General features: G+C 42.7%; 1 protein-coding gene across 3 annotated transcripts in view; it reads right to left on the bottom strand.

Moving 5' to 3' along the window:
* Positions 1-26,676, bottom strand: part of SPATA13 (spermatogenesis associated 13) — a 57,765-nt gene extending 31,089 nt beyond the window's left edge. Inside the window, exons 1-2 of one of the 3 annotated variants that reach the window (XM_069013412.1) lie at positions 26,620-26,676; positions 11,826-13,622 (exon numbers count right to left, since the gene is read on the bottom strand). In XM_069013412.1, coding sequence (XP_068869513.1) covers positions 11,826-13,463 — 1,638 coding nt within the window. In that variant the 5' untranslated portion in view covers positions 13,464-13,622; positions 26,620-26,676. Of the gene's footprint in view, positions 1-863; positions 1,138-11,825; positions 13,623-15,396; positions 15,469-26,619 lie in introns of those variants that run through there. The other 2 variants (XM_069013402.1, XM_069013416.1) reach the window with 2 other exon arrangements.
* Between the last annotated feature and the right edge of the window lie 212 nt (positions 26,677-26,888).

The following is a 26,888-nucleotide window of genomic DNA, read 5'->3' as shown; positions in this document are numbered from 1 at the left end:
TGGTAGAGGGAACATTTTTAAGCATTTCAATGCATTTGAAGTAACACTGTTGTAATTTTTTCTAGCAAAACCCTTGCAATTTTTCAGGAAAAAAATCTGCACACAAAAATTTATGTTCACTTTTCCCTCAAATTTCTGATTTCTCGGTGTTTCTTGGCTTTTCCTAACTCCTTTATAAAAACAGAAAAGAAGCAGAGAGAGCTAGTAAGTATTCAAAAAAAAAGCATCGCTTTGTCTCTCTTTAACTGTATTTTGTTCATCTGTTCCAGACCAGATGAAGGCATTCCAGATATTGCATAATCAAAGCAAACATGCAGCCCAGAAACAGCCTTTTACAATGACGTCTGTGGCAGAAGACTTATCTTCTGTCATCTTCTTCTCCACCTGCCATTTTCAGCCAGGCCACTACGAATCCAGTGAGTTTTTTTAGGTCATACAATACAGTGGGCAGATGTTGCTTTTTGTTTGAAAGACAGCTTAAGATTAATTTCATGCTATGAAAGCACTTCAGCCAGTAAGCAGAGTTACTCAATAGTCAATATTTTAACATGATTACTGCAGTTATGAAAAAATTATCAACATCACACATTGCTCTACATTCAGTTATTTCACTTACAGCATGAAATTCATTCTAAATAGAGTACTTGAAAAAATTTTGGTTTCTATGGCATGACACCTGTCACTCAAGCAAGAACTTCAGGTTCCCTACAGATTTTTGCCCAGGACCAGTTTTAACAGTGCATTTAATTAAGTAGAGAGTCACTCCCCAGCTGGTGCGTTGACACAGCTTCAGCAAAGCTGTCTCTTAAGCACAGCCCCTCCAAATCTGAGCAGCAAAGTCACAGGTTAAATAAGGTTCTTACCTCAGAATCAGACACCGGTAAAGGATCTCCACATATGCAGTGACTGAGAAAGGAGCTCATGAGAGTCATTTTATATTTTTGTTTCGCAAAGTCTTGTCCATAGGAGCTACAAATGTGAGCACACCCTCTGCATAACCAGTCAGGCAAAGTTCATACCATGATCCTGTACTTTTAGACTGAGGGAAGGACACGTCACACGTCATCTCATAATCTGCTGCTTACACCCTTATCTTGAGCAATAACATTTGCAGAGGACTGCTTTCGTTCTGCAGGACTCCACCTACAGTAGTGATCCAAATGACAGCCAGATTTATCTCTACTGTGCAACAAACAATGCTGAAGGATGTGTGTTTTTAGCCTTAGATCTATAAACTGCACTGAAAATACTAAAAAACCCCCACAATCGTGTCACTGCAAAAACCAGAGGAAACCAGACTGATAATCTCACATTCCTCTTAGTGACCTGCTCAAGCAGGACCTGATCAAGTGACCACTTACTAGCAGGAATAAAAATATCCAGTACACAACTCACAGGCTCCAGTACTGCAGCCACTTAAGCATAAGTGTGATTCTTGACATCAATGAAAAAATACTGAGGAAACAATTGTATTCCACCTGTGACTGGCTTTATACTGGTGCACCACTGCTGACCTCAAATTACCTTCTCCTAATGAATCCTTTATAAGTGAAAGCACGTTGATGTTGTACAGTTATTACTGGGAACATCTACAGATGTGTAGATACGTATGCCACTTCATATAGGATGAAAATGAAAATCTCATGCACTGGCTCATGCCTTATAAGTGCTGGTCAAAAATTTCAAGGAATTTTAAGATTTCTAAGAAGTTACAGTCTAAGATTAATTCACATTGGATTTTATGAAATTCACACCTGTTAGTCTAGCAACAGCACATAATCATCAATGTTAGCAATCAAGATTATTAATCTTGCTTTTAGGCTGTATCCTCAGTTAGGTTTCTTCTGAGACTACAAAACAAACAGCTCTGCTTGTTTGTGCTGATGCAAATGAATTCATTTTATCTGGATAACTAAATTCCTACAACAGTAAATTAGTTAAATCATTGTATTTCAACTGCTTTCCTTATTCCTGACAGCAGTATACCTACAAATACAACCATTTAAAATGAACATTTACTTCAATCCAGGCTACACTTTTATTTGCTATTCTTCTCTTCCAATATGTCACTCTTAGCTGCAGATTCCCACATTTAAATGTCGGTTGTGCAATGGAGCTGTCTGTACATTAACTAGATAATAAAGCTGTCATCATAGCCAGTAGAAATCTAGGATGAAATTTTGTTGCCTGAACATAAGCACCCAGGGCCATTTCAAATGTCCAAAGGAATCTAAGATACCTCCACATGCCATGGATCATGCAAGTGTGACACAGGACCTATGGAGGCCTGGGCCATCCAGAAGCAGCCCCTGGGGACAAAGGGAAACCTGTCAGGACATCGCCAGCAGTGCGATGTTCCAGGAATCAAGTTGAGCCCCCAAACAAGAGCATCAGCCAAGCCTACTGAGTGACCAGCCGGGCAGCACTACAGGCAGGAACCAGGTGTCAAACTGGATTCCAGGTAGGTTTAGGTGGAGCTACAACCATGTTCCCCAGTGCTGTGGGCAACCCTGCTTGGTCCCCACCTCCTGCTCCAGCAATGTGCAGCTTCACCATGAGGTGTTTTCCAGCTGTGTGCAGCTGTCTTTGATACCCGTCCCTCACTCTACTTGACAGCTATTTTTAGTTGGGCTCAACTCCAGGTGCCACATTCAGGTGTGCTGTTAATGCTGTCTTCCCCAGGACCCCCTGACTGCACCCAACAGGCTACAGTGAGAGCTCTCCCAGGCTGCTCCCAGGTAAACAACTACACCATAGAGTCTGTGCCCAGCCAGACCAAACCCCTCCCGTGCCTGGGCCCAGACTGATTTCCTAATCCACATACAGCAACTTCAAGGACTTGATCATGATCTCACCCAGCTCAACTTGGCACTGGTACAACCCTGTTCCATTTAATGGCACATGACTGCTATTGGTGTTCTCTGTACCCATTAATAACCAAGGTAAGCAACATCAGCATCAGGTGCTTAATCACTAAAATCTTAGCTTAGTCTTTAGAGCCAGGTTCTCCAACTATTGCTCAGACCACGTGTACCTTTGATAAATTCAGAACTCAGAACTGATTTCAGTGGAAATGCTGCCCAAGGAGCACAAGATCTGAATTGTACACTACTGATAAAGTGTTGCTTATGTGGATGCAACTTTTATCAGTGATATGGCAAAGAAATTGCTGGTACCTGAAATTGCATGGCAGGACTTTTGCTGGTGCAGTTACACCTACCATGAATAACCCTTCATCCTCTACACCTGACCCTATTCTCTGCTGCAGAGAAAGCCCAAACTAGAAGTCTGACCCAACAGTGCCTGCTGCTGGTCAGCTTCCTGCTGTTGGCACACTTCTGAGGGCTGACACCATGATAGCAAAGCAAAAAACAAGCCCTGAGCGTCTTTGGGGTTTTTTTGTCAACATGTTCAGCCAATAAACTCTCTAATTAAAATCACCACTTTATAGAGGTCTTGGTGACCATGTATATTGCCGAGGCTCCCTGACCACTAATCTGCATTTCAACCCCTACTGTTACCTATTTGGATTTTTTAAATTTTATCTTTATATTCTGAACACAATTAATGTTTCATAACATATACATACAGACAAGTGCGAAGGTATAAGGGGACACATCTCTCCTGAAAGTTTTTTCCCTACCTGGTAATCTGTTGGGAAGTCACAAGTAGGTGCCTCTTGGACAAAGACCCCCAGCCTTCCTCTTCTCCAGGGAAAAGAGCATCCTGCTTCTGCCTCTTTTTTTTTGTTGTTGTTTTTGCTTTTGTTTTGTTTTCCTTAGCTACACAATAAATTGCAATACTTCTTGTTCTGTCATCTCTGTATGTTTGAGCTGCCTGGCTGAAATGTAATTTTGCTAACTACTGCTGTCTTTTTCTAACCCAGAGAAAACGGATAATCAAAATCTAATAACGTCTTTACAAAAACACATACTAACTTGCAAATGCAATTTATTAAAAGATGTGATAAATTAAACAGATTATGATTCTGACTCAGAATAAGTTACGAGGAAAACCTGAGTAGGCTGAGAAGTTTCAGAACACAATTACTACATATTCTCAGTGAAAAGTTGTGATAGGTAATCAGTCATGTTCTTCTGTAAATGACAAGGCTTGCAAATATCACAATACTTGTGCTAGGTCATGTAGACATCTCTGTATTTTGATCAAGAATATACATTTCTGCATATATTTAGGGGTCTATATAAAAAATGTACAAATTTCTTACACTAGCAATGACAGTTATATGACATAATTGGTGACTACTAAATAGCTATTATTTCTCTCTAAGACAGTAACTGCCCAATCTGAGGAACTCAGCAGTAATATTAAATTGGCTTTTCAGTTCATACAAGCCACTAAACATAAAAAAGGCCAAGGGATCATGACCTAGTAGCAATAAATTATTTCGCCACCTTGACCTAAAAGTCTGGACAACATGTCTCTACCCAGGTACATGATAAAAGGTAACCTCTGCACTTTTTCTCATTGCTAAATAGCAGTGGGAGACCATTAGTTGAAGTTCATTTACCATCGCTACTTAATTAGGTCAAAAGCTTGTTTTCTGTTTCGTGGACATGATCAATACTTTCTCTTTTTTGCAAACTGTTGCAACAGACATAGAGATTATGAAACTCTGGATAAATAAAGCGTCCCAGAGAAAGTTTATTTATTGCTTTCTTTCTAGATTTTATATAAGATTCTGAAGTGCTAAGAGAGCCCAGTGATCCCCTTTTGATCCAACAAGCTGACAATTTCCAACAGTGATACCATCACAGCAACAGCTACCATGGAAATGACTGCTTTTACTGTAGAAGAAAGCACACTTTCAGCAATTGCATCTTCGATCACAAACAAACCAGAATTATTAAACCAGTCCAATTCAAGAAAATTCCCATCTATTCCTTTCTAATTAAATGCACACTGTACTATATTTTTTCCTTTACACCCCTCCGCCTCCTCTGTCACTAACATATTTTCTTTTTAATTAGCCTTTGAGAAGACCCCACATAAATGCATTGGTTATCTATCCCTAGAATACAAAGGCTATTCAACCAGTGGTCTGCAAGATGGCAAAATACAATCCATTAAACAACTGCAAAAAAACCCTCCTTAAAAACGAATGCAATTACACCTATATAAACAAGCAAAGCAGAAGCAATCAAAGAAATACAACCATAGTCAACACTTAACGTAAGTTTCAGCTGCTTGGAGAATAACCTGCCTTTTCTTTTCCCCCTCCCCCATAAGAAACAGTTGTGTGGAGCCACAGTTTAAAAATTTGCAAATCACTGCTTCTGAGAAGGACTCCCTAAAGGAATACCACTGCACTACACCAGAATGACCTCACAGAATGGATGCAGGAAATACTATGCATTGTAGCACAGAAAAATTATATTACTGTGCCCTGTGACACAGCAAAATCAACCCCCATTACCAACACAAACTGCTGTGATAAAACATTCATTTTAGAAGTTTTAAAAATTGGGAAAAAATGTGTCTAATTCTCCTCTTCAGATTTGTGGACACCAAAGCTATTGTGGTGTTCTAACTAACAAATAAGGCAACAAAACCACATTAAAAGATCAGGCTATATAGATACAAAGAAAATGTAGCCATCTATTTTCTAAGGCCTTTTAATGCAGGTTTGCTTCATTTAACCTGATCCTTGAAAGCCTGCTTATCACAATCAACGATAAAGCATAAAGCTTTCCCTCTCAGCAATATGCCTCACCAAGATTAGAAAGTTCACCTTGGTAATATCCATGTTTCACAGATAAGGAACAGATACAAAGCAGTTAAGTCATGTAGAAGCATAGGGCTGAACTGGAAATGACAAGCGGATCTCATGATTCTCAAATCCGTTCCTCAGCCTCGAGGATTTCCTTTGTCCTCTCCTCTAATTCATTTCCAAAACCAAATCAGCTAACATATTTCTGAATGGCAGAGGGGAGGGGCTTGCAGGGAAATGTATTTCCTTAGCAAAAATAATCTTATCACTCACAGAAAAACAAAGATGTCCTAAAACCCTGAAAACTGTTTCCTCTAGTTTTCAGGTGACTTGCTGCTTGGGGATGGCTGGGTGATGCTCTTATACTGTCCCTTCTTTACTTCAGTATCTGAACTAGAACAGCAAGAATGTACTGTATAGTACAGGGGTATTCATATTCTCTGCTTCTTTTAGATGTACAGGTATTAATAAACCCTAAATAAATCCCTAAGCATTTTCTGAATTGACTCAGAACACCCCAGCTCAAGCAACAGGTCTAGAAAAAATTTTTTTTTTTTTACATTTCCCTTTATTTGGCGAAACAAGAAACTTTTTCCTTCTTTCAGGCTATCTCTGTAATACTCACTGGAAAACCTCAAAAGCCAGATGATAACCACAGATTGGAAGTGAAACTTTATGCTAACAAAGCAAAACACAAAAGAACATAAGCCTCTGCCTCTCTTCAGAGTCTCTCCAAAATGAGATCCTCCGGTTCCGAACTCTCTCCACCCTTCCAGAGCAAAGCCTCATCATCTCTGCTCAGGCCCAAGCCCTGCCCTCAGCAAGCCCCAGCAGCAGTCACAAACCCCAGTGAGGGGTGGAGCTGCCTTGGGCAACTCTACCTCTGCCAACTATTACTTCCTAGAGCATGGGGTGGGGGCAAGGCTGCTGTGCTCGGCTCCCCCCAGCACTCGGCCAGTCTCCCAGCCTGCCACAGCATCCTGGTACCACAAGCAACACAGCAGGCTCCAGATGCCAGAATAGGAAAATGCAGGTGGCTCAGAGGAAACTCTGCAGCTGCCTCTGCTCACTTATGGATATCTCAACCACCTAGCAATGAGATGGATTTTCAGTGACGACAGCTCAACACTGCACATGATGTAAAAAAACCAAATCACATGGCCAGAGGTGCTGTTCCACTTTCTGGGGTATTATTTATTACTCCTGATACCAGGGCAAGCAGCGCCTGGGTATTACTGAGGTGCCACTGGATGGCTACACTAGAGTCAAATATGAGACGCTCTGGAAAGGCAGAGGTGCACACATCCAATAAAGTAAGAGAGCAGCTTGCCCCAGGCTAACTGCAGTGAAGTCCATCTGAGCCCTCCCTGTCACCATCCAAAACATTTCTGCAGGGATGACAGTAACTCCTGTATTATCCTACAGTTTTCAGGAATGGACAATTTTATTAAGAACTGCAGAGTTACTTGGTCTAAAATTCAACCTGATCCAGAATTCAGATTACTGTCATGACTGCCTTGTTTTTCTTCTTCCTAGTAGCAGATACAGCAACAAACGATTTTGGGCTGCACTGAATGGATGACAGCTCTGCTGCTGAGAGTTGAAAGAGTTTTTGCTGCAATAGGAAGATATTCCTGTCCTTTGAGGGCTACCTGCTGCATTACTGCAGCAATGGATTCTGCAATTTGGGTTTGTAGCAATACACAGTGGTTTCTAGTCTAGCTCTGGGCAAGCGCTTCTGGGAGTGCATTCACTGAGTGACTGTAGGGACATTGTGTGAATGTAGCCTGACTTGTGCAGAACAGCTCAGAGTTTAGTGCAAATCCTATGTTGCTTGGTCTCACTGAAACTTCAGTTTTCTGTAAGATGCTGCTGAGAGCCTGAGGGGGCTCTGCTGCTCTGTCCCCAGGCCCTGTAGCCAGCAAGACCAGAGTGCCATTGGAGTGGTGAACCCTTACTCCAAATTACAAGCCCCTTAGGAGTAAACCCAGTTTAAGAAATACCCCCACTACTTTATCTAATTATCCTTCACAGTTTATCACATTTACAGTTATACATATTAGCCACACTCTAAATCACATGCAGATGAAGCAGAGGTGAATAAATCCAAAAGGAAGAGTTCAGAGAGCTGAAAGCAGCTAGCTCCCAGCAGCTGTGCTCATGACCAGCCCCACAGCACTCAGGAACTTGAGGCAGGTATTACAGATGGTCATCCTCAGCTCCCGGCTGCTCCTTGTGGGTATTGAACATGACCACATCCAGCTACCACCCTTTGGTCCTTCACTCTGAGGACACTTTTTGAAGCCAGAAATAGTGAGGATAAGCAGGATAAACATATATGCATCCTCTGTATTCCCATCTATACAGCTCTTCTTCCTCTCTATAAGCTGTCCTCCAAGTTAAGCCCCCTGTGCCCAATATTCAGAGCCCAGAGTCCTGTACAGGTCAAACCAGCTCAACTCTGTCAGCTGAGTACTGGGGACTTTATGATGTGGCTAATAAGGACCAGCGACTTTTGTATGGCATGAACAGAAATGAGTCGACAGACAGAACATTTAAAATATTGTCTGCAAATAAACTGTGACTCAACCTTAATTACAGCAGTTACCTCTTCACTGTAATTTATCATTCACTTATGGTCATGTAGATAAGGTACTCAAGTAATAAAAAGTCTGGTGTACTGTGAAGCCAGATGCCAGCAAGGCAACCTAAATACCAGATGTTCTAAGAGTTTGTTAAAGACTAGGTGAAATATCAAGTAACTTGATTTTTACTTTCTTGTAACAAATTCAGAACAGTGTTTTGTTCAGGCAGCCTTAGTGGTGGACACATGCCAGTCTGAAGCAGGCTAAGTTTTCATTATTCCAGAGACATGGGGCTCTTTCTCCATGAAAGCAAAGACTATGTGAAACACTCCAAACAAGTACAAACTTGTACTTAGTCATCTCTTCATGCTATTTAAAAGCAACATACTGAATATAAATGACAGTGGCATGAAGCAGACAGTGGCAAAGCACGGGATGTCACAGGTGAGCTTTGGTGACTCACACCTCTGTAGCTTCAAAAGTGCTGAGGCACGGATCCAGGCTGCACTTAATTAGCTCTTCCCTGGGAAGCAACCTCTGTCAGGACCAAAAAACAAGAAATCTCCCCTGCTCCAGTCCAAATCTTGCATTTTGGTGAAACCAACAAAGTAACAGAAGTGGCATGATCTCAAACGTCCCAAAATATCGATTCTGATGAATGAATAGATGTCCTTGCATGAATACTGCAAAATCAGCTTTATTGCAAAATCAGTGGTGGGGAAACAAGGTAGAAATATTTATCTCCCATATTTGGGAAAATATAGAGATGGTCCAAATTCCACAGATTTCATTTGCTGACTAATCTACTAGATGAGTGAATAAGGGAATAAACTACATCTGTTTCCATCTACAGCAGCCAGTCCTGAAAAGAGAACCTATTTTGAGCCTGACTGCTAGTACCCTCTAAGCTTTGAACCAGAATATGTCTCCAAGCCTTAGAGGCTGTACTGGAATACATACTGGCCTATACATGAAATCTGTACAGAAAGGCAGATCCATAAAACATGGGAACAGTGCAGAGCTGTCCATCCACACAGTGTATTTAAGGTTCAGACAAAATCTTGAAAATGTGTGATGTCCATGGCTCCACACTACATCTCAAATGATTGTTGAGAGCGAACCAAGCACTCAACCATCATAGGAACAACTTGCTGGGCAGGTACAGTTCTGTAACGCGGAGGTGGTAAGGTAAAAATGAATTGCAGTCAAAAGTTCAAACCCCAGTGACCTCATTGTGTGAGTATGTGGCATTCATAAAAGTGCCTACAGGCTGAATAAACTCCAATTAAAAAATAACCTGGCATAAATATCTTTGGTGCCAAGCTAGCTCCATGCTGAGGGAAGCATGCTGTAAAGGAGGAAACAAAATGCTCCAAAGAAATGGTAGGAAGAAACCATACCACTCTTCCTGTTTTGCAGTTACACTGAGTGCCACAGCTTTAGGGTTATGTATGAGATGAGAAGCAGGCATGGAAAAAACAAACAACAGACTTTATATCCTTGGCATAGTAAGATAAAAGCAAACCCTGTCCTGCGCAGCTCCTACTTCCAACCCACAGCTACCGCCTCCAAAAACTTTGGTTTTTTCGATCAGAAGAGAGGTCTGTCGGGATGCAGCTATGCCATTTGAGTAGCTACAGCTGTTTTTACCAAGCCCAGGGGCTGCACACAGTGCTCACAGCAGAGTGAGGGCTTACAGCCAAGGGGCCTATTCCCTGGCCACCACTTCTTCTATCTTTTGCAGGGATCCATCCCATACTGTCTGCCTGCCCACTATACAAACCCAGAGCTGCCACTAGTGCACACTCTGTATTTTAGATAACTGAAGCAAGCACTAAAAGACACTCACAATTACCCTAAAATATGTTGTAATATAAGGAGAAAGCTTAAATTGCATGTTAGATAATAACAGAACGTGGTGTTAAAACTAAAAACTGCAGCAACTTTTATCCACCCAATGTACACACGTTCATGTAAAAACTGTACTGGTTTGTCGGAAGCCAAGGGGAAGGACCAGACGAATTTCTTCTGGGTCATGATGGCAGATCACCACTAGATGGTAGATGAGTAGCATTAATTCTACCTCCCATTTTATTCCTGAGAAATACAACTGGCATTCATCCACACTAGGGCTCTTGCCTCCTCTGGCAGTGTGAAAGCATCTCCTTGTATCTAAGTGAGAGTTCTGGAAATATGGATGACTGGAGCAGTTCTAGGGCTCCAGAAGAGGAATAACCTCTGAGCCCAGACATTTATACAGAGTGAGTTTACTTTTTCAATCTTACCATTGCTGCAAACACAACAGTAAACAAACTTGCTTTTTTTCCAGAAGAAGGACAATACTGAAAAGCTCTGTAACCATTTATAGTTAGCTTGCAAAAACTGTGCCAAGCTTTTAAAAGTAGGACAGCTTCACAGACATTTTAAAACTTTAAAGCATGAAAGGCTGAAGCTTGTGAGCTGCAGCATTGCCTTTGCCTTTCTCATACCTAAGGGCTAAGATACCTTAGTTAAACTGAGGTGGCTTAAAAGATATGTTGGCTTTATTTTGTAAAAGACTTGGATTTTTGCCCCAGCATATCTTTTCCAACGAGCAGCAAACCTTTCACAGCTACCTTAGCCCAAGCATCTCAAAACCCCATTACTGCACATCACTGGGGCTCAGCTAAGCCTCACTGCTTCAGACAGGGGCAGGGTATGTCTGACAGCTCTTCACCAACACTGCCAAATCATTGCAACTTCTCTGGTGCCAACTCACACCATATTTTAGGTGGGGGCACAATGTTATCATGTGAATTTACCTCAGAGGTGCTGCAAATATATCTGTCTACCCATTCACTGAGAGTATGAAATCATGCATTTGGTGAAGTGAAAACAACAGTGTCTTCACCAAAACAACAGCAGCAACACACTCAGCCCAGCGTCTAAAGTACTGCTGTCTGCAGCTGGCAAGCAAAGGAATAAGCAAGCAGTGTACCCTCAGTATGGGCACCGCTGCACAGGGAAAACATTGGATATAACTGAATGCTTAAACCTCTGTACTGTGTCTTTCACGCCACACTGCTCTACAAATATTACCATGTTCTGCAAGGTTTCCACAGGCAAAGTGTTTTACAGTAAGTCAACACTACTTCAGAATACACGGACTCTTTAAAAAAGACCTTTCAGTTGTGAAGGAAACACAGCCAGACCCTGCTCAGGCTGGTAAAATCTGACAAGGCCACATGATAAGCTGGTGTTTCTGCAGGGTGCAATGAGCTGCCCTTGAAAACGTACATGAATAGCTTTGCTGCCAAAACTTTCTTTGATATTAATGTGCAAAGAAAAAATAATTTGACATTAGCATCCAAAGAGAATACATTAAAAGAAATAATTGCTGTCAGCATATTTTAGCAATAACAAGCTGCAGCAGCCATTACTTTGCATTGTTTGCATTGTTTTGCATTAATAAAGACAAAACCTGACAGGATATATACATAGCTTCTGAAGGATTTTGCTTTCTTTCTTACCTCTTCCTTTTTCTCTTCAGTACCAGAGGCTAAATTGAGGCTCAGCTGAGAGTGGCTGCTTATGCCACTGTCTTCATTTCCATCATCATAGTACACAGTTTGCACTGAGTCCTGGAAGCAAACAGGATTCCTGCCCAGCTTTGGCCCTGGTATCTCAACTCTCTCCTCACTCTCCGATGAGCTCAGCGACAACGTGCTGTGATGGTTTGGACAGTGGAAATTCATACTGCACTTGACCTTCCCTGCAGTTGGACTTTGAGGCTTTGGAGTAGTTGGCCGGACTGGAAGGTGAAGGTTTTCGGCTTCATCTGTACACTGCTGGGTAGCTTTTGGTTCATCTGAGTCTGAATAAAAGACTTCATTGGGAAATGGACTGATGTCATTCAGCGTGGGAGAAAAGCTATCAGAGTCTGGGATATCTGATGATGTCCTGAGGCTTTTATCTTCAGTGACAGATATATTCATTTCAGCCTCTTTATCCTGAGCAGTCACAGGGCTTTGTAGGCAAGGTGTTCCTGGCAAGGAAGAGTCTGGACTGGATACTGAGGAGGTGCATCTCTTCCTGTCATGATCCGTGCAGCTGGAAACCCTGCGGGAGTAGTCATCGTGCAGCCTGCTGTTTGACCTTGTTCTCTGGGACAGCTCGCTGGGAGAAGGAGCCGTGCTCTTGGGGCCATCCTTCTTCCATGCAACATCTGTAACATTACTTACAAGTTTCAAAACTCGATCAAAATCCTTTGCTCTGATAGGGCTCTTCCACCGCTTGGATCTCCTCTCAGGGTTTCCACCACTTTTGTCTGAGTCAGCAGAAGCAACGCTCACAGTCCTTGCTGGTACCTGTTTTTCATTTGCAACCTTCAGATCAGCAAGGTTTGAGGTGGACTTCCGTTTGAATGAGCTTTTCTTCAGAAAGTTCAAATTATCTGAACTTTTGCTTCTCCGATAAATGATCCTGTTGTTTTCAGAGTCTTTCACCAAAATTTCACAGATCTTTGGCTCTGCAATGACAGGTGATGTTGGCCTAACACAGTTGTGGCGACTCTGAACTTTATCTGTGTCTAGCAAGTTTATGCGGCCAGCACCATAAGCCCGCCTGATGCTGCGTGAGCGATGGGTGTTCCTCAGGAAAGACTCATCGCTCTCCTCCGCATCAGAGCAGTCAGAAGCTAAACCATCCACTGCATTCTGGAAATCATGCAGAGGCCCCGAATAGGAATACCTGTTAGTCTGAACCTGCACCACTGCCCCATTTGAACCATGTTTGCCTATGCTGTTCTCATTTAAGATGTCTGAGGATTCCCTTGTTTGAATTCCTTGTTGAACTGAAGATTTCAACTTCTTGAAAGATCCCATCTTTCTGATAGAAGAGAAGGCATTCCACGTGGATGAGTTGCCCATCAAAACCAGAGAACGAGGCCTGTCAGAGCTGGAATTAGCCCGTTTCCGAGGGGTGGTGAAAAAGCGCATGATTTTGGAAGGGCTGAGTTTATCCTCTTGAAATTCTTCCTCATGACTGTTGCTGGTGCTGTGTCCCCCATTATGACTGGCACAGGTAGTCTGGTTTTGGGGCTCTTTATTATCCATAACTATGCACGTAACAGTGGTGCCATTTCCACAGCCATTCGGAAATGTTGTCATGCTCTCGATGCTGTAGGCATGGAGGCGGAGGCTGGGGTAGCTCAAAGCAACACTGCTGTCTCCACCAGTTGACCTGGCTGCCTCCCCTTCATCTGCTGCACCTTGGTTTGCCTTGCCTTCACATCGACTGGGTGAGCTGAGCTCCTCAGGCGGTGCTGCCTGCATCAGGAAAACAAAAGCCACCATTAAGAAACTCTCTGACAAAGTCACAAACTAAAAGAAGTTTGAGCTACGTTACAGGAAATAAAGACATACACACAAAATGAAGCTGTTCTTCTATGGTGAACAAAGGTGTGTTGCAGGGGTGCAGAGAAGGCATTCGTAACTCCCTCAAAGTATAATCACATTCGTTAGCAATTTAAGAGACCAGAATAATTTCAGTATGTACTTGTTTCTCTAATGCTAATCACCTAATAAATTCAGTATGACTAGCACACCTACCTTATCATGGTAAATACAATCCTCATACACACTTAAGAGAACGAAATTCCCAATAACAGCTATCCAGTCTTCCTCCTCAGGTGCTCAGCACTGAGCCCCAAGACACGTGGGAGGTTTACATCTAAAACGCATTCATCAAGTGACACCTAATTCTCAAACAGGAGGCAAAGAACAGGGAAACAGGCATAATTTTTCCTACACTTGCTTCTTTTGGAAGGCTGTGTGACACTTGACTGACTTGTCTGTCCCCTGGCACATGAAATCCTAAAAAATTACATCAAGTGCACAGCAAAGTCTTTTTTCCTATGAAAGAAAACAAGAATTAAAAGCAGTATACCCAGAAGCCAGCATATGCTGTGGTGACAGCAAGATGAAAACGTAAAACTGAAAGTGAGTAGAGTGTTTGGGACGTGGTGTAAGGAATCTCCTCCTCAGCTGAGCCTGGGAGATCCAGCAGGTCAAACCACGCTCCAGTGTCTGGGAAAGCTGTGCGGGATCCGTCCCCTGCCCCGGCCAGGGGTCTTTGCCAGGCAGGCAGGCGCTTGCCCCACCACAGTAAGCAATGCCCCGAAAACCACTGGGATGCCCAGTCTGAAGGTGGCTCCACCTTAAAAACAAACCTCATGGCACGGTTCTTTCAGCAAGGGGTAGTGGGCTCTTCGAAAACTTGCCACTGTTGGCACAGTCATGGGGGCGGCGGGGGGATTTCCCCCTCGCCCCGAAGCAAGGAGAGAAAGCATACAGTTGTGCTTTGGGGAAAGCGGCAGCCCCGGACCCTTCTTTGTCTCCTTCCCATGGCAAGGGCCGCGGGGGCTCGGAGGGCAGCGGGGAAGGGGGGTGTGGGCGAGGCGGAGGCGCGGCGGCAGGAGGTGCAGGAGCCCGCCGGCGTTTGCATCGCGGGGACACCGCCGGGGCGCCCGGCGGGACCCGCACAGCCAGTCCCCACCTCCAGGTGAAACGCGGCAGCTGCGGAGCCCGTGCCCGCTGGCTTTAAGGCTGCTCCCTCCTGAGCGCACTTTGAAAGTTTTGCGAGCCTCTATCCCTCCGCGGATAAAAGGATTTGCTTGCGCTTCAGAGAGACGCCTGAAACATCCCCCGCCGCAGTTTCTAATCCCCGCTATTGACGGGGTCGCGGCGGAGCCTGCCGGGCAGCAGGGCAGGGCAGAGCCGGGCCGAGCCCCGCCGCCGCGGCACCCGGACCGGACAAAAGCCCGCCGGGCACCCAACCCTCGGCCGGCCCTTGCGCCCTGGTACCGCTCGCAACTTTCCACGCGGAAAGAAAACACCGAACAATAAAGGAGCACAAGACGCTGCTCTCGGCAGGGAAGTTCCCACAGAAAGCGGCTCTGGGAGAGACTGCACCTGAGCGGGCAGAAGGGGCGCGGGGGAGAGGCGGGAGAACAAACACAGCGAGATGAGATTAAAAATGCAGCTCGCAGCGTGGAGCCTGCAGCAGCTTCCGCGGGAGGCGGCCCAGGAGCAGCGCCCTTACCTGGGGAGAGCCGGGGGTCACCGCCGCCACCGCGCGTCCCGGCCGCTGCCCGCTCCCGCATCGCTATGGCAGCGGCGCCCGGCGCGGCGGGGCGGGACGGGGCGGGGCGCGAACCCCCGGCTGCTCCGGCCGCACCCGCGCCCGCCGCGGTCCGCTCCGCCCGTGCCCGGTGACTCCCGCCGGGGCTCCGGCGCTGCTCCTCGCTGGAGGGAGGCTGCCTTCCTCCCCTCCGCCGTAGGAACAAACGGCCACGCAGGGATGGTCACCTTTAGGACCTTAAAAATTTCCTGGATGGTGCCCCGCCCCGCCTCGCCGTCTCTAGGTCCGTGTGCCCTGCTGGCGAGTGCAGTTTGCACGGCCCGTTGACCAAACTCACGCTTGGTTCCCAGGCTGCCTTTCCGCCCAAAACCTGAGCAACTTTTTGGCTTGCTGCTATTCTTCAGACTTAACAGCAGGAACAACATTTTATGCACAGTCTGAACAGAGTTCATATACTACAAGGAAAATTTTGTGAGACAGTGTTTTAAACCCCTGTGTCATGACTCCTGACAAAGACCTGTACTAACTGGTAGTCCTGGCTCAAAAAGTTTATTGTCCAAAAATATTTCTACACTTGGACTGGAACAGTTTTATTGTAGCTCAAGTAAGATACAAAATTAAATTGGGACGAGAGAGCCTGCATGGCAGAGCAGATGCGTTAAAGAACTAGCGAAGGCCATCAGCCCCACTGCCTCTCATCCGAGACTGGTGTGACTGCACACGCTGTGTAATTACTTCTCTGGAGAGCAGTACAGACACTCTCAAAGGCAAGGTGTAGTTAGGGGATGAGGCAAACAAATGGGCTTAAGGGATGCAGGTCAAATGAGGTTGCAAATAACTCTGGGAGTGACCACAAGACTCTCCAGCAGTCAGCAGCAGCAGGCACAGCTTGCCACCAGCCCTGCTCTTGCTGGCCACAGCTTTCTGGTACTTCCCATGGAAGGAGTGAATTTGGAATAATTACTCAAATGGAGGGGCAAAGTGGTTGCTTTACAGTGCTGGGCATGGGAAGCAAAGGAGAAATAAATGCAGATTAAGACTGGAAATGCTGACATTGTATGGAGAGGGTCCATATGAGCCATGGCTGGTGATCTCTGTTAGCTTGGGGAAGTTCTCGTGTCAATGCAGACAATAAGTGTCTGCTTCAGACCTTGGGAAAGGGAAGTCTCTGAAGGACAACTCAGTGAAGTTGATTAAACGTGCAGGAGAATGACCTTAGTGGCAACACTGTGAGAAAAATTTCATTTATATGAGACAAGAAGTGTGTCAGAAGTTAACTTAAAAGCCACTTTCAACAGGTCTTATAAACTTGTCTCACTGGTATCTATAAGGGTTTGTGCTGGTCACTTGAAAGCTTCTAACAGCATTATTCAACCCTGGATTTCTATGGATTTGTGTTCCTGTGTTCCTTTCCATAGATATCCCAGGTATATGCATCACACTCCTTTTGAGTATACTTTTTAAACCACAAGCTGTGCCCACTTAGAGAAGGGAACCTCCAGTTCCTCAGGTGTCTTCTATCGACCAGCTGGACAAAAAGACAAAGCAGAGATAACCATTGAGCTGAATTGAGCCACTAATTTGGGTCTTTCCTTTATCCAGCCAACAGTGTTTCTGAAACTTAAGAAATCCTGATAACTGAGATCTGAAACCATCTTTTAAATGTATTTGAAGCTCATCAGCAGATTAAACAGACTTGAAGAGCTAGAAATTATCCAAGAAGGTATTGACAGATTAACAAAGTGCACACAAAAATTTAATTTCCTCAGAAAGCCACATTAAAACTCACTTTAGATAATAAGGTAAGAATTTATATTGCAAGTTGTATTTTTTAAATGTCACTACATTTAATGAAGAAAATACCTAGAAAATTGCAATTACAGATATAACAGTATCTAGTGAATTAGATATTTGTCAAGTTTCTAAAAGTAGATAGTTTTAATCTTCCAGACTTGGTCATCATAGCTTTTCCGCTGGTAGTGTGGTAAAACCCTCTTCTAAATCTTGCAGCTTCATTGATTCAGTCAGCCCTTCCACATGTGCATACTATTCAGAGAAGCCTGGATGCAGTATGCCCAAGAGTGTGTCTGAGAACAGGATTAACTTCCTGTACTGCAGACCAATAATTAACAAAATCTTTTCTTAATCTGAATTCTCTTTTTTGAAGGCTGATAAATGTATATGGTATTCAGGTGCCATCACACCAAGGTATAGTAAAATGATGCAAAGCAGAATTTATCAACAGAACCGCCATGAGAAAAAAGGCAAATCCCTCTTCTGACTATAAACTTGAACACTATATCATTTCTTACAAGCCACGGTGTTCTCTCAAAGTTACAAACCAAAGTTTCGGGAGATTAGTCCTTTCTGTATTAAGGTTTTTCTACAGTTCTAAAAAAGCAAAATGAGAATACTATTACCATTTGCCACTGAGAATGCTTGCTAATACAAACAAATTTATAGCACTTGCATGGGTATTTCTGGAAGACTGAGCTATGAATTCTGTTATTTACAGGCTAATGTTTTGCCTCCAGATGAATAACAAAAGCTGCAGGGAACAGAGGGGCAGTGCCAGCAGTACATGTCATGGTTGACTAAGTACAGCAATTTATGAAGGAAGGAACGTCCAGAATAAATTCCAGATTGGTATATGCGTGAGATTTCTAATAGTGATTTGACATCGCACTTAGTGCAACAAAAATGAAATGCTTGTTTTAGAAGCTCTAAGTCTGTACTTTAAAAGAGGTTTAATGCACATGTGACCAGGAGTGAGAAGGATTATTCAAAGTGTAATACAGGTGGGAAAGGATTACAAAAAATGTGACATGGGAGAATTAATATAGAGTTTTAAAGATGAAGGAACAACCTTCCCCAAGCTTTCAGTTGGTAGTGACACATCTTAGGTTTTTCAGAATAGCAAAGGGCACATTTATATAATGAAGTCACACACATCAATCTGAAACATCTAAATAAGAATGATTCTATCTACTTAGTTTAGAAATCCTCTCTTCCACTCCCACAACAGTTATTTCTTTCATGTTTCTTTCATAAATACTTTCTAAAAGTCTACTACTTCAAAGTAGTGATTTTTTTTTAAGAAGTACTCTTGAAAGAGAGTATAAACAAAAAAAAAGCTAGAAGGAATAATTTCAGGAAAACATAAAAGCATTTGTCCTACTTCCACAGGTACTGGGCAAGATGGCAAAGGAAGTGACTCTCTAAGACATACTCTAAATTAATGAATGACCCAATTTAATTTTTAAGACACAGGATTACTGAAAAAAGAGATCCCTTTGCTTTAAATGGCAGTGTCTTTTCCAGGCTGCAGTACATAGCTAAGGTTCCAGTTGTGCAATTTGCACCTTCCTTTTAGATCCCAGGCAAAGTCTCTTCTGCAAGTAATTAACCTCCAAGAAATCTTTACATACTGACGGGTCCTGCAGGGGGAATTAAGCTGAGTCATATATCTACTGAAGTTAAAGGCAACTCTCCCACCAACTTCACTGGGAGTAGGATCAAGATCTCAATTTTTTCAGTTTAGAAATGAGTGAAGAGTAGTATGTTTGTTTATGCAAGCTCAAACTAACATAAGCTGCTAATAATTTTCACCTGGGTATTTTTATATAAGCTATGTGAAATTAGTATAGGATGTTTCCATTTTTGTATGTGTGCAACCAAATTAATAAAAATAAATTGAAACGGATTTTCCAAAACCAAGACCTTGTCGTCTTGGCACTGAAGAAGTCCAAGATGACAGAATTAATCACATTGCTAAGAAAATGCTGAAAGGACAGCCTGAGTTAAATTGCTGTGTTAACTTCCTAATTTGTCCGGTGAAAGTCCCCAGTGCCCACATGCAGGAGACTGGTGTGCAGATTCCTAAAGGCCCTTCCGCTTGCATTTACTTTGGTGCTGATAAAAGCAATTACTGACCCAAGTGAGAAAGGTTTATCACAATTTGGTATAAATCACAATACACAACAAACTGTTTTCCCCTCTAATCTTCTTTGAAATGTGCTTTGCAGAGGCTGAGCTTGCTCAGCTCTCTTAAACACAGGGACCTAATTTAGGGAGAACACAATAGCCCAATGAAGTGACGCCATCAATGAAAAATGACCCTTGTGTACCAGGTTACCATTATCCCATCTCCGAGTTGCTCTTACTCACCCACCTACACCACTACAGCTGCATGCAACTTAATGATGGCTTCGGCCTTTCAGGCTGCTTGAATGCTATTTATAACCCCACGGGGTCTGACTGTGATGCTATTCTTCCTCCCCATCCTCAAGAGGCATTATTCAGACAGCATGACATGGAGAGATGGCTGGTACTACAGAAGAGCAGTTTCCAATAAACAGATCATTGTGTTTTAACATAAAGAAGACTTCCAGTTACCAATTAGGAAGGCTGAATTCCACCTTTATTTTGTGTCTCACAAAGTATAAGAAGTAGGAAGAGAAAGGACTGTGGAGATGAAAAGTTGACAGAAATAGGAAGGAAAAACATTTAGTCAAGAATCACTTTTTTTTTTCTATACCATGTATTTCATTTCCTTCTTATCTTGAAAAACGTGATATTAGATTTTCTGTTAGGTGGCTGTATATTAAAATGATAGGGACTAGTTGGGAAGAAAGGGTGAGATTTCAGAATTGGAGTTGTCCCACTCTGCAGCCTTTTGCCTTCTCTTCCTGCTCTGTTCTAGGTGCTGTCCTTTTCTCTGTCACACCCCTCACTGCAGAGTCTGATGGCCCTACAGCCATTCTGTATTTATTTTTCTTGCTTGAAATAATAGCATGTAAATAGCATGACTATTAGGAGCTCTTTATCAACCGTCTTCCCCACACACTTAATTACCCTGCCATTCCCTCTTCTCTATTCAAAACTGTCCTTCCAAAATTATCTGAGGATATGAAGGCACCTTGTTATGCAACAAGGATGCCAAAAAAAAAAAAAAAAACATGGAAAAATAAATACATAGAGAAAGGGTCTTGAGGAGTTTGAGGGCTGAGGACCACCTGCAGTGGGTCATTGAATGACTCTGACCAGCAGCTGGAGTGACAGCGAGAAGCATTTTTGTGTGTGAGCCATGGCAAGGGGCCGTGTGTGGGTTTATTCGATTTTGGAGCGATGGTGCTTCTCCCTGGGCTCAGGGAGGAATCACAAAGCAGCACTCAGTGCTCACTTAAATCACTGAAGGAAGGAGGGGATACAGCAACTCTGCAGAGGCATAGTGTCCATCAGGTACTAGAAGAGTGAAGCAGGTAGTGGACTGCATTAGGAATGATGCCACATCAGTAGAAATTATGTAAAGTTACATAAGATCATCCTGCTTCTGGTGCTTATTATAACAAAATAACAGGTCAGCAGAATAATTGGCCAGCGTGACACACCAGAAATACCCACCTGGTTACAGTGTGGCTGCAGACTTTGGGAACTCTGTGCTGGCCAGAGCAAAAAACCTGGAATAATTACAGCTTTTGATACATTCATGAGGGCAGAACAGTGAATATTTCAGTGAGATTAAGAAAAAGAGAAACAGGTTGCACTTGGTGGGAAGGATTGGGGGATCCTGTTGTTAGGAGCCTCCTAGGTGGTATTGATTCATGGCCTTCGAGAACCACACAGTTGCTCAGGGTTTACTTCTCAATTAGTACCAATACTTTTCTTTCTTTAGTCTCTCTCTACAATGACAAACTTGCTATCTTTGTTACAGTCTGAAGTAAATTAACATTCATGGGAATATTTCTTGTGCCAGATGATTGAATTACCATCTCCACCATGTTCCTCTTTCCATTTCAGAAAAAAAAAAAAAACATCTTGCTAATTCTACCTTTAGTTTGTCAATTTCTACTTTTTGTTTAAATTTACTCTATCAAGAATGCCTTGGAATGGAAAAGCTAGAAAAGAATAATTTGAGCAAAGCAAGTGCTAGAAGTGACAAGTGCTAGAAGAACATTTCTGTGCTAGGTCTTTTCAATAACATTTGTTCTCTGAATTTAGCCTGCCTGAAAACTTCAACACAATTATAAAACTTCATCTTATAGTCATTATTCTGTTTTTCTGCTGTTGTAGTAGCTACTTATTTTCTTAATTATTAATACTAAACTCAATAATATTTTTTTAAAGCATGGATGATCACATTTAAGCAAACTGTCTATTTATTTTGTCCAGAAAAGAAATTACCTAATTTTAAAGATGCAGAAAACACACAATGCCACTCACTTGAAAATTTATTTGTCTGGACAGGGAATCAGACACAATTTTATGAATTTTGGTCTAGGTTATTTGTCCTGTTTAAAAAAAAAATGTATGTATTAAATTAGAACTTTTATCTGCAGTATAGTCAAGGAAATCTCTTGCAGTCATGTTATTTGTAAATATTACAGTTGTTTCTAGGAATCAATAAAAATAATACATACTGCATTACTGCATCTGTAAGATATGGCAGCTGCACAGGCTAGTCACATTTTGATGGGAAATCAGATTATTTTTAAGATCAGAACACTGTAATCATGCAACTGTCTTCCTATTAGAACAGCATGGAAGAAACCCTAGCTTTAGTAGCCTGGGATGGAGTTAGTTATGTGTATCTATGGTAACAAAATGCATAATTGCCTGAAGTGGGGGAACTGGAACCAGTGCTCCAAGAGACTTTTATGGCCATTGGCTCAGACAGCCATATTCCTATAACTAGTGGTAAAACAACTCTGTATTCTTCTACAACCAAAAGTAATGGCAAATTATCTGACCAAAAAGGAAACACTCATTTCAGGCAGGAGGGATGTCTTTATGACATCTTCCCTGTGGCTGGGGAAGACAGATTCTGGATTTTGTTTCTCTCTGACCTTGGCAGTTCAGCATACTTTTCTCAGCTTAAGTGCCATGTGTGTAAAATATGTGATGATAGGAGTAGTGCCTTATAACCTGTGGGTCTGCAAGGACCAATCCGTCAATGCTCCCCTGGCACTTTGATGCTTACAGTGATGATAGCTATAAAAAGTGTACACATAGGGAAAATAATCCATTATCCACCCATGCAGAGGACAAACCCGAAATTCCATTTTTTGAAAGGAGTTCAGATTCAAGTGCCTGTTTCAAGACTCAATTAACTATTCTGATGATGGTCCATTAATCTTCTAAACTGGAGTTTGCAGATTTGGCTAATAATTTATGTTTGGTAAGAGCACGGGGTAGCTCTGAACCTGAAAGATTACACACAGCCTTACTAAAAAAGTTAATTTACGTTGGTGAGCTGTCTTTGCCTGAACATTACAAACAGCAAAGTGGACACTTTTGTTCCTGTCAGTGACACTGTCCTTTTTAAAAAGACCTTAAACTTCAGGTTCAGAGAATCAGTTGGAGATGACCTTACAAGTCATTCCCTCAACATGCTAAACTACTAACCTGGAGATATGAGCCATGTTTCCAGTTCCAGGAGGGAATAAAAGGGAGGCAGTTTGCGCAAATTCTGCCCTAGAGTCTGTCTTTTCTCTAAGCAATACTGAATACCTGAGCCAGATCTCTTACCACCTCTTGCTTTTCATTACATAATTCAGCAAACTTTTTTCTATGCTAAGACAGAAATGGCTACCTTTCTGTCTTGTTACCACACAGTGACCCAGAGATGCTGCTGCTCCCCATAGATCAGTTGATCCTGTTCCCATCACCTCCTTTGATCTACTTGGTCTCTAAGGATGAAGGTAGAATTGGTGGCTCCTGCCAATGTAAGAGCAGGCTACCACCTAAAGGGAGATATGCTGGACATGCCTTCTGCTTTTTCCCACCAGGCTGCGAGCTGAAGCAGCTCCCCTGGCTGCACCCAAGCTGTTGCTGGGCAGGAGGTGGAAGTAAGCATCCAAGGGCGGGGGGGAAGCGCAGGAAGGAGAGTGGAAATGCTTTCCACAAGCAACAGGACTCCTGAAATGGGTCCAGCCTTGGAATTTTTCTCAGGAGCTGCTCAAGAGTGCTGTGAATTGGAAAGGGCTGGGGGAACATGCAGTTGCCCTCAGCAATTCCCTGTGTGCTGTGTTTCTGCCACAGGGTGCCAGAATGTGTGGGTGGGAGGTGGGTGTTTGAGTGGTGGTGCTGGGTGGGTTCCTGTAGCAGATTCACACAAGAGACACAAATAATCACCAAATTCTGTGGCAACACCGCAAACAGGAAATATTTTTCAGTGTGTTCTCTGGAAAAGCAGGGAAATAGTTTCTCCAGAAAACAGTTAATTTAATTTTTATGATGCATTGTTGTGTCAGAGTCAAAGATTACAATCAATCATTAAGGTAAACAGAGATTTTAATCTGCCTTGCATTCAATCTCTGATTCAGTTTCAATTCCAGCCTCACCACAAACTAGTACAAATATAATCACAGTGCACAGCAATCGGGATTGCTGTGTACGTCAAAACAACCATTTGTAAAATAACTCAGTAAAGATGCTGCCTAACTCTTTTTTGATGCAGCAAAAATCTTGTCAGGCCAATCTATACTCGAGTAGTTTATTCAGTCTCATTGGTAGGGTGAACACTGCATAGAGGCTAACGTTTAGTATTGTGCTGGAATCAGTTGGTTTAAAGCCTGTTTTCACCAGTCTCTGCAGCAGCAGGGAACAGGGCCTCCCTGTCTGTGCCTGCAGCCAAACCATATGCGGCATATGTTCAGCTGAGGCACTGCTGACACCCCCTGTCAGCATCTGGTAATTTTCCTAGCAGGGACAAGACTTACATGAAAGTTTTAACTCTGAAAGTCCTGAAGAGCCACGGACAGTACATTCCGGAATAATTTTTTTTTGAACAGAAGAGCCAGAGGTGCACCTTTGTAACCAGCCAATTTCAGCAGGCTGCAGTACCATCTTTATACTTCACTGTATCAGGTCAAGAGAAGATGCTTCATTTGTGAGAAATCCTGCTATTGTTCTGCTCATAAACAGCTCCTGTTCAGTGTTCAGCCCTCAGAGTCACAGATATTGCTGCCTGAGAAACACTGAAATAACAGCCATCCTGCTCCATGCACAATATTATATGTCTTGATTTTCCAACACTTAATCAAAATACGTCATACAAATAAACACTTGGAAATTATTCAAAGTTGACTATTACATCTTTCACTGTTCTGAAGGCTAAGAAACCCTTCCTAAGGTTTACAGTAAGACACCATGACTTCCACTAAATCATTCAGCATCCCAGCGAAGCATATTCTCTTTTCTCACTAGTCTTTCTCATTGCCTAGAGCACCAAAGCTACACCACTGTTACTGGTAGAAACCAACATGCAATTTTTAGCCAAATCTCATTTTACTGGAACCTCTAAGCTTTTGAGAGCTTATTAGTTCAGAATTAACCTGGTATTAAATGAGAGAGAGTCAAATCCAGGCTTTATGGCAAGTATTAAACAGCTTTGCTAACACATAGTAATGAAAAGCAATTAGCATACGACCAAGTCCAGGCTCATTTCACTTAAACCAGGAGCTGTTTTCCCAGGGAGGATATTGAGTACTTGTGACTACTTTCAGCTGCAGTATTCTTACATGGAATCATGTGGTGCTTTCATCCTATGCTGAGAGTTTTGGAAAATACTTCACTGGCATCAGCAACCCACTTTTGATCCCATAAACTTCTACCTATTTCCTGGCTTTCCCTTAATGGGTAAACAACTCTTAACTTTTAAGTTGTTAGCTTAGCTAATTATGCTCGAAGGTACAGAGAAAGCTCTCTAATTTACCAGACTCCTAAAAGCTTAGTTTTGTTTGGGTTTTTTTCTTATTCCCCAGAAAAGCACAGCAGCCAACATGATGGCCATTACTCCAAGAAAACTGGCAGTCAGCAAGTTGCTTAATCCTCAGTTTACTTGCATACTGATTTCATACCACAAGTCAGTTAGAGTGCATTGCTAGAGCTGTGATCTTGCAAACGTTTTAAGTAGGTGATTCTCTGCTGTTGCATGCTTAAAATCACACTGATCTCAAGAGATAATCTACAATAAATGTGTGAGCACCTGATAGTTAAACTGGGGGAGTAAGGGCAAAGGCCAACAGGGTGATTGTTTATTTTCAAAAGATACGTTTATTAACACACAGGTGTATTTGAATTAAAGCGAGATTGCTCCAACAGTTCCTAGAGCAAAACTGTGCCTTGGGCTTTGGCCAACCTTAAGTATGTCTGAAAGCAAAATTCAGGTCTAGTTTGTAGTTCTCAATTACCACCGTTTGCAGGTGATACCAGAACCAAAATCAAAGAGTGTCTTCTTCCCTGCCTAGCAGGAAAGGCAGGAGCTGCCATTTTGGAAGTAATTTTCCTTGTTTGTAGATGGAATTAAACCACATTACTTAAAGTTTTCAGGTCCTGTCTTTTTCCTTGCAAACAATGGAAGATTATGGTTTTCATCTGCATACAAAACAGTGAGAACAGCTTTTTAGAAACAGTATGTTACAACACTTTTTCAATGCCAATTACATTACAACACAGACCATAGTACCGTCTTCTCCTGAAAAAAGTTTCGTTAATAAAAAGAGTAACACTGTAGCTTGCACAAGGCTACAGCATGGTATGGTCACATTAAGACACATTTGGTCATTCTATTCTCCTGGCTTCCCAAAATGTAAGCAACAGATCAGCTTAGTACCCTCTGGCCTTTCAAAATTTCTGAGTGACAGTGGAGGACAGTGCTCCAGCCCAGGGCCATCAGTGATGACACACTGGTGCACACAGCCACCAGTGGCTCAGCTCTGTGGCTGGGTGGGCTTCTGCCCAAGGTGGGTACAGGAAGCTGGGGTAATGCCAGGGAATTTGCCCCCCAGTGCCACTGCCAGTGGGATCCCCTCGAAGTCACAGAGCACAAGCAGACAGTTGCAGTGTGTGAGCTCAGCAGTGAATAATGCCCAAATGGCTTTGCTAGATGAACTGCACAGATGATCTGCAACTCCGCAAACCATACACACAGAGGAACAAACCACACTGCAGCCAACACACAAATCTTTTGATATTTTGATCTTAGTCTCAGTCATGGTTTTGCACTTAACTGGAAAAACTAATAAAACCATAATTATAAAATTTAATTAATTACCACCATATATACCTAAATGGTTATGTCTTCCAGCAGCCACTAATTATAAGGTCTGCTCTTCTGGATAATATTTAATCTAAATGTATGAAAATCCATTGCACAAACTATTATCCTGTTACAGTACAAACCTTGTTCCTGAAAACTTGTTCGGTTTTTGAAAGAGCCTGTTGTTGCCTGGATTCTGGGCTCAGTTCTGCTGAACCCCGTGTAAGCCTTTAAACAGCTCTGGGAGGAAAAGGGACTCAGCATGATCCAGACGCAGTCAGCACCTTGTGGGATTGAACCTTAAGTTAATATATAACAAACGGCTGCACAGCAGCATGTGAAATCAGCAAGTTAAACATACACTTGGAATAACTGTAACACGGAAGGAAGAACATTTACAGGAACATTTCTT

Source organism: Aphelocoma coerulescens, chromosome 1 (genome assembly GCF_041296385.1).
Source record: "Aphelocoma coerulescens isolate FSJ_1873_10779 chromosome 1, UR_Acoe_1.0, whole genome shotgun sequence".
In the NCBI taxonomy this organism is placed as follows: domain Eukaryota; kingdom Metazoa; phylum Chordata; class Aves; order Passeriformes; family Corvidae; genus Aphelocoma; species Aphelocoma coerulescens.
Note: the sequence above shows the minus strand (reverse complement) of the source record. Positions and strands in the feature narration are given on the sequence as shown.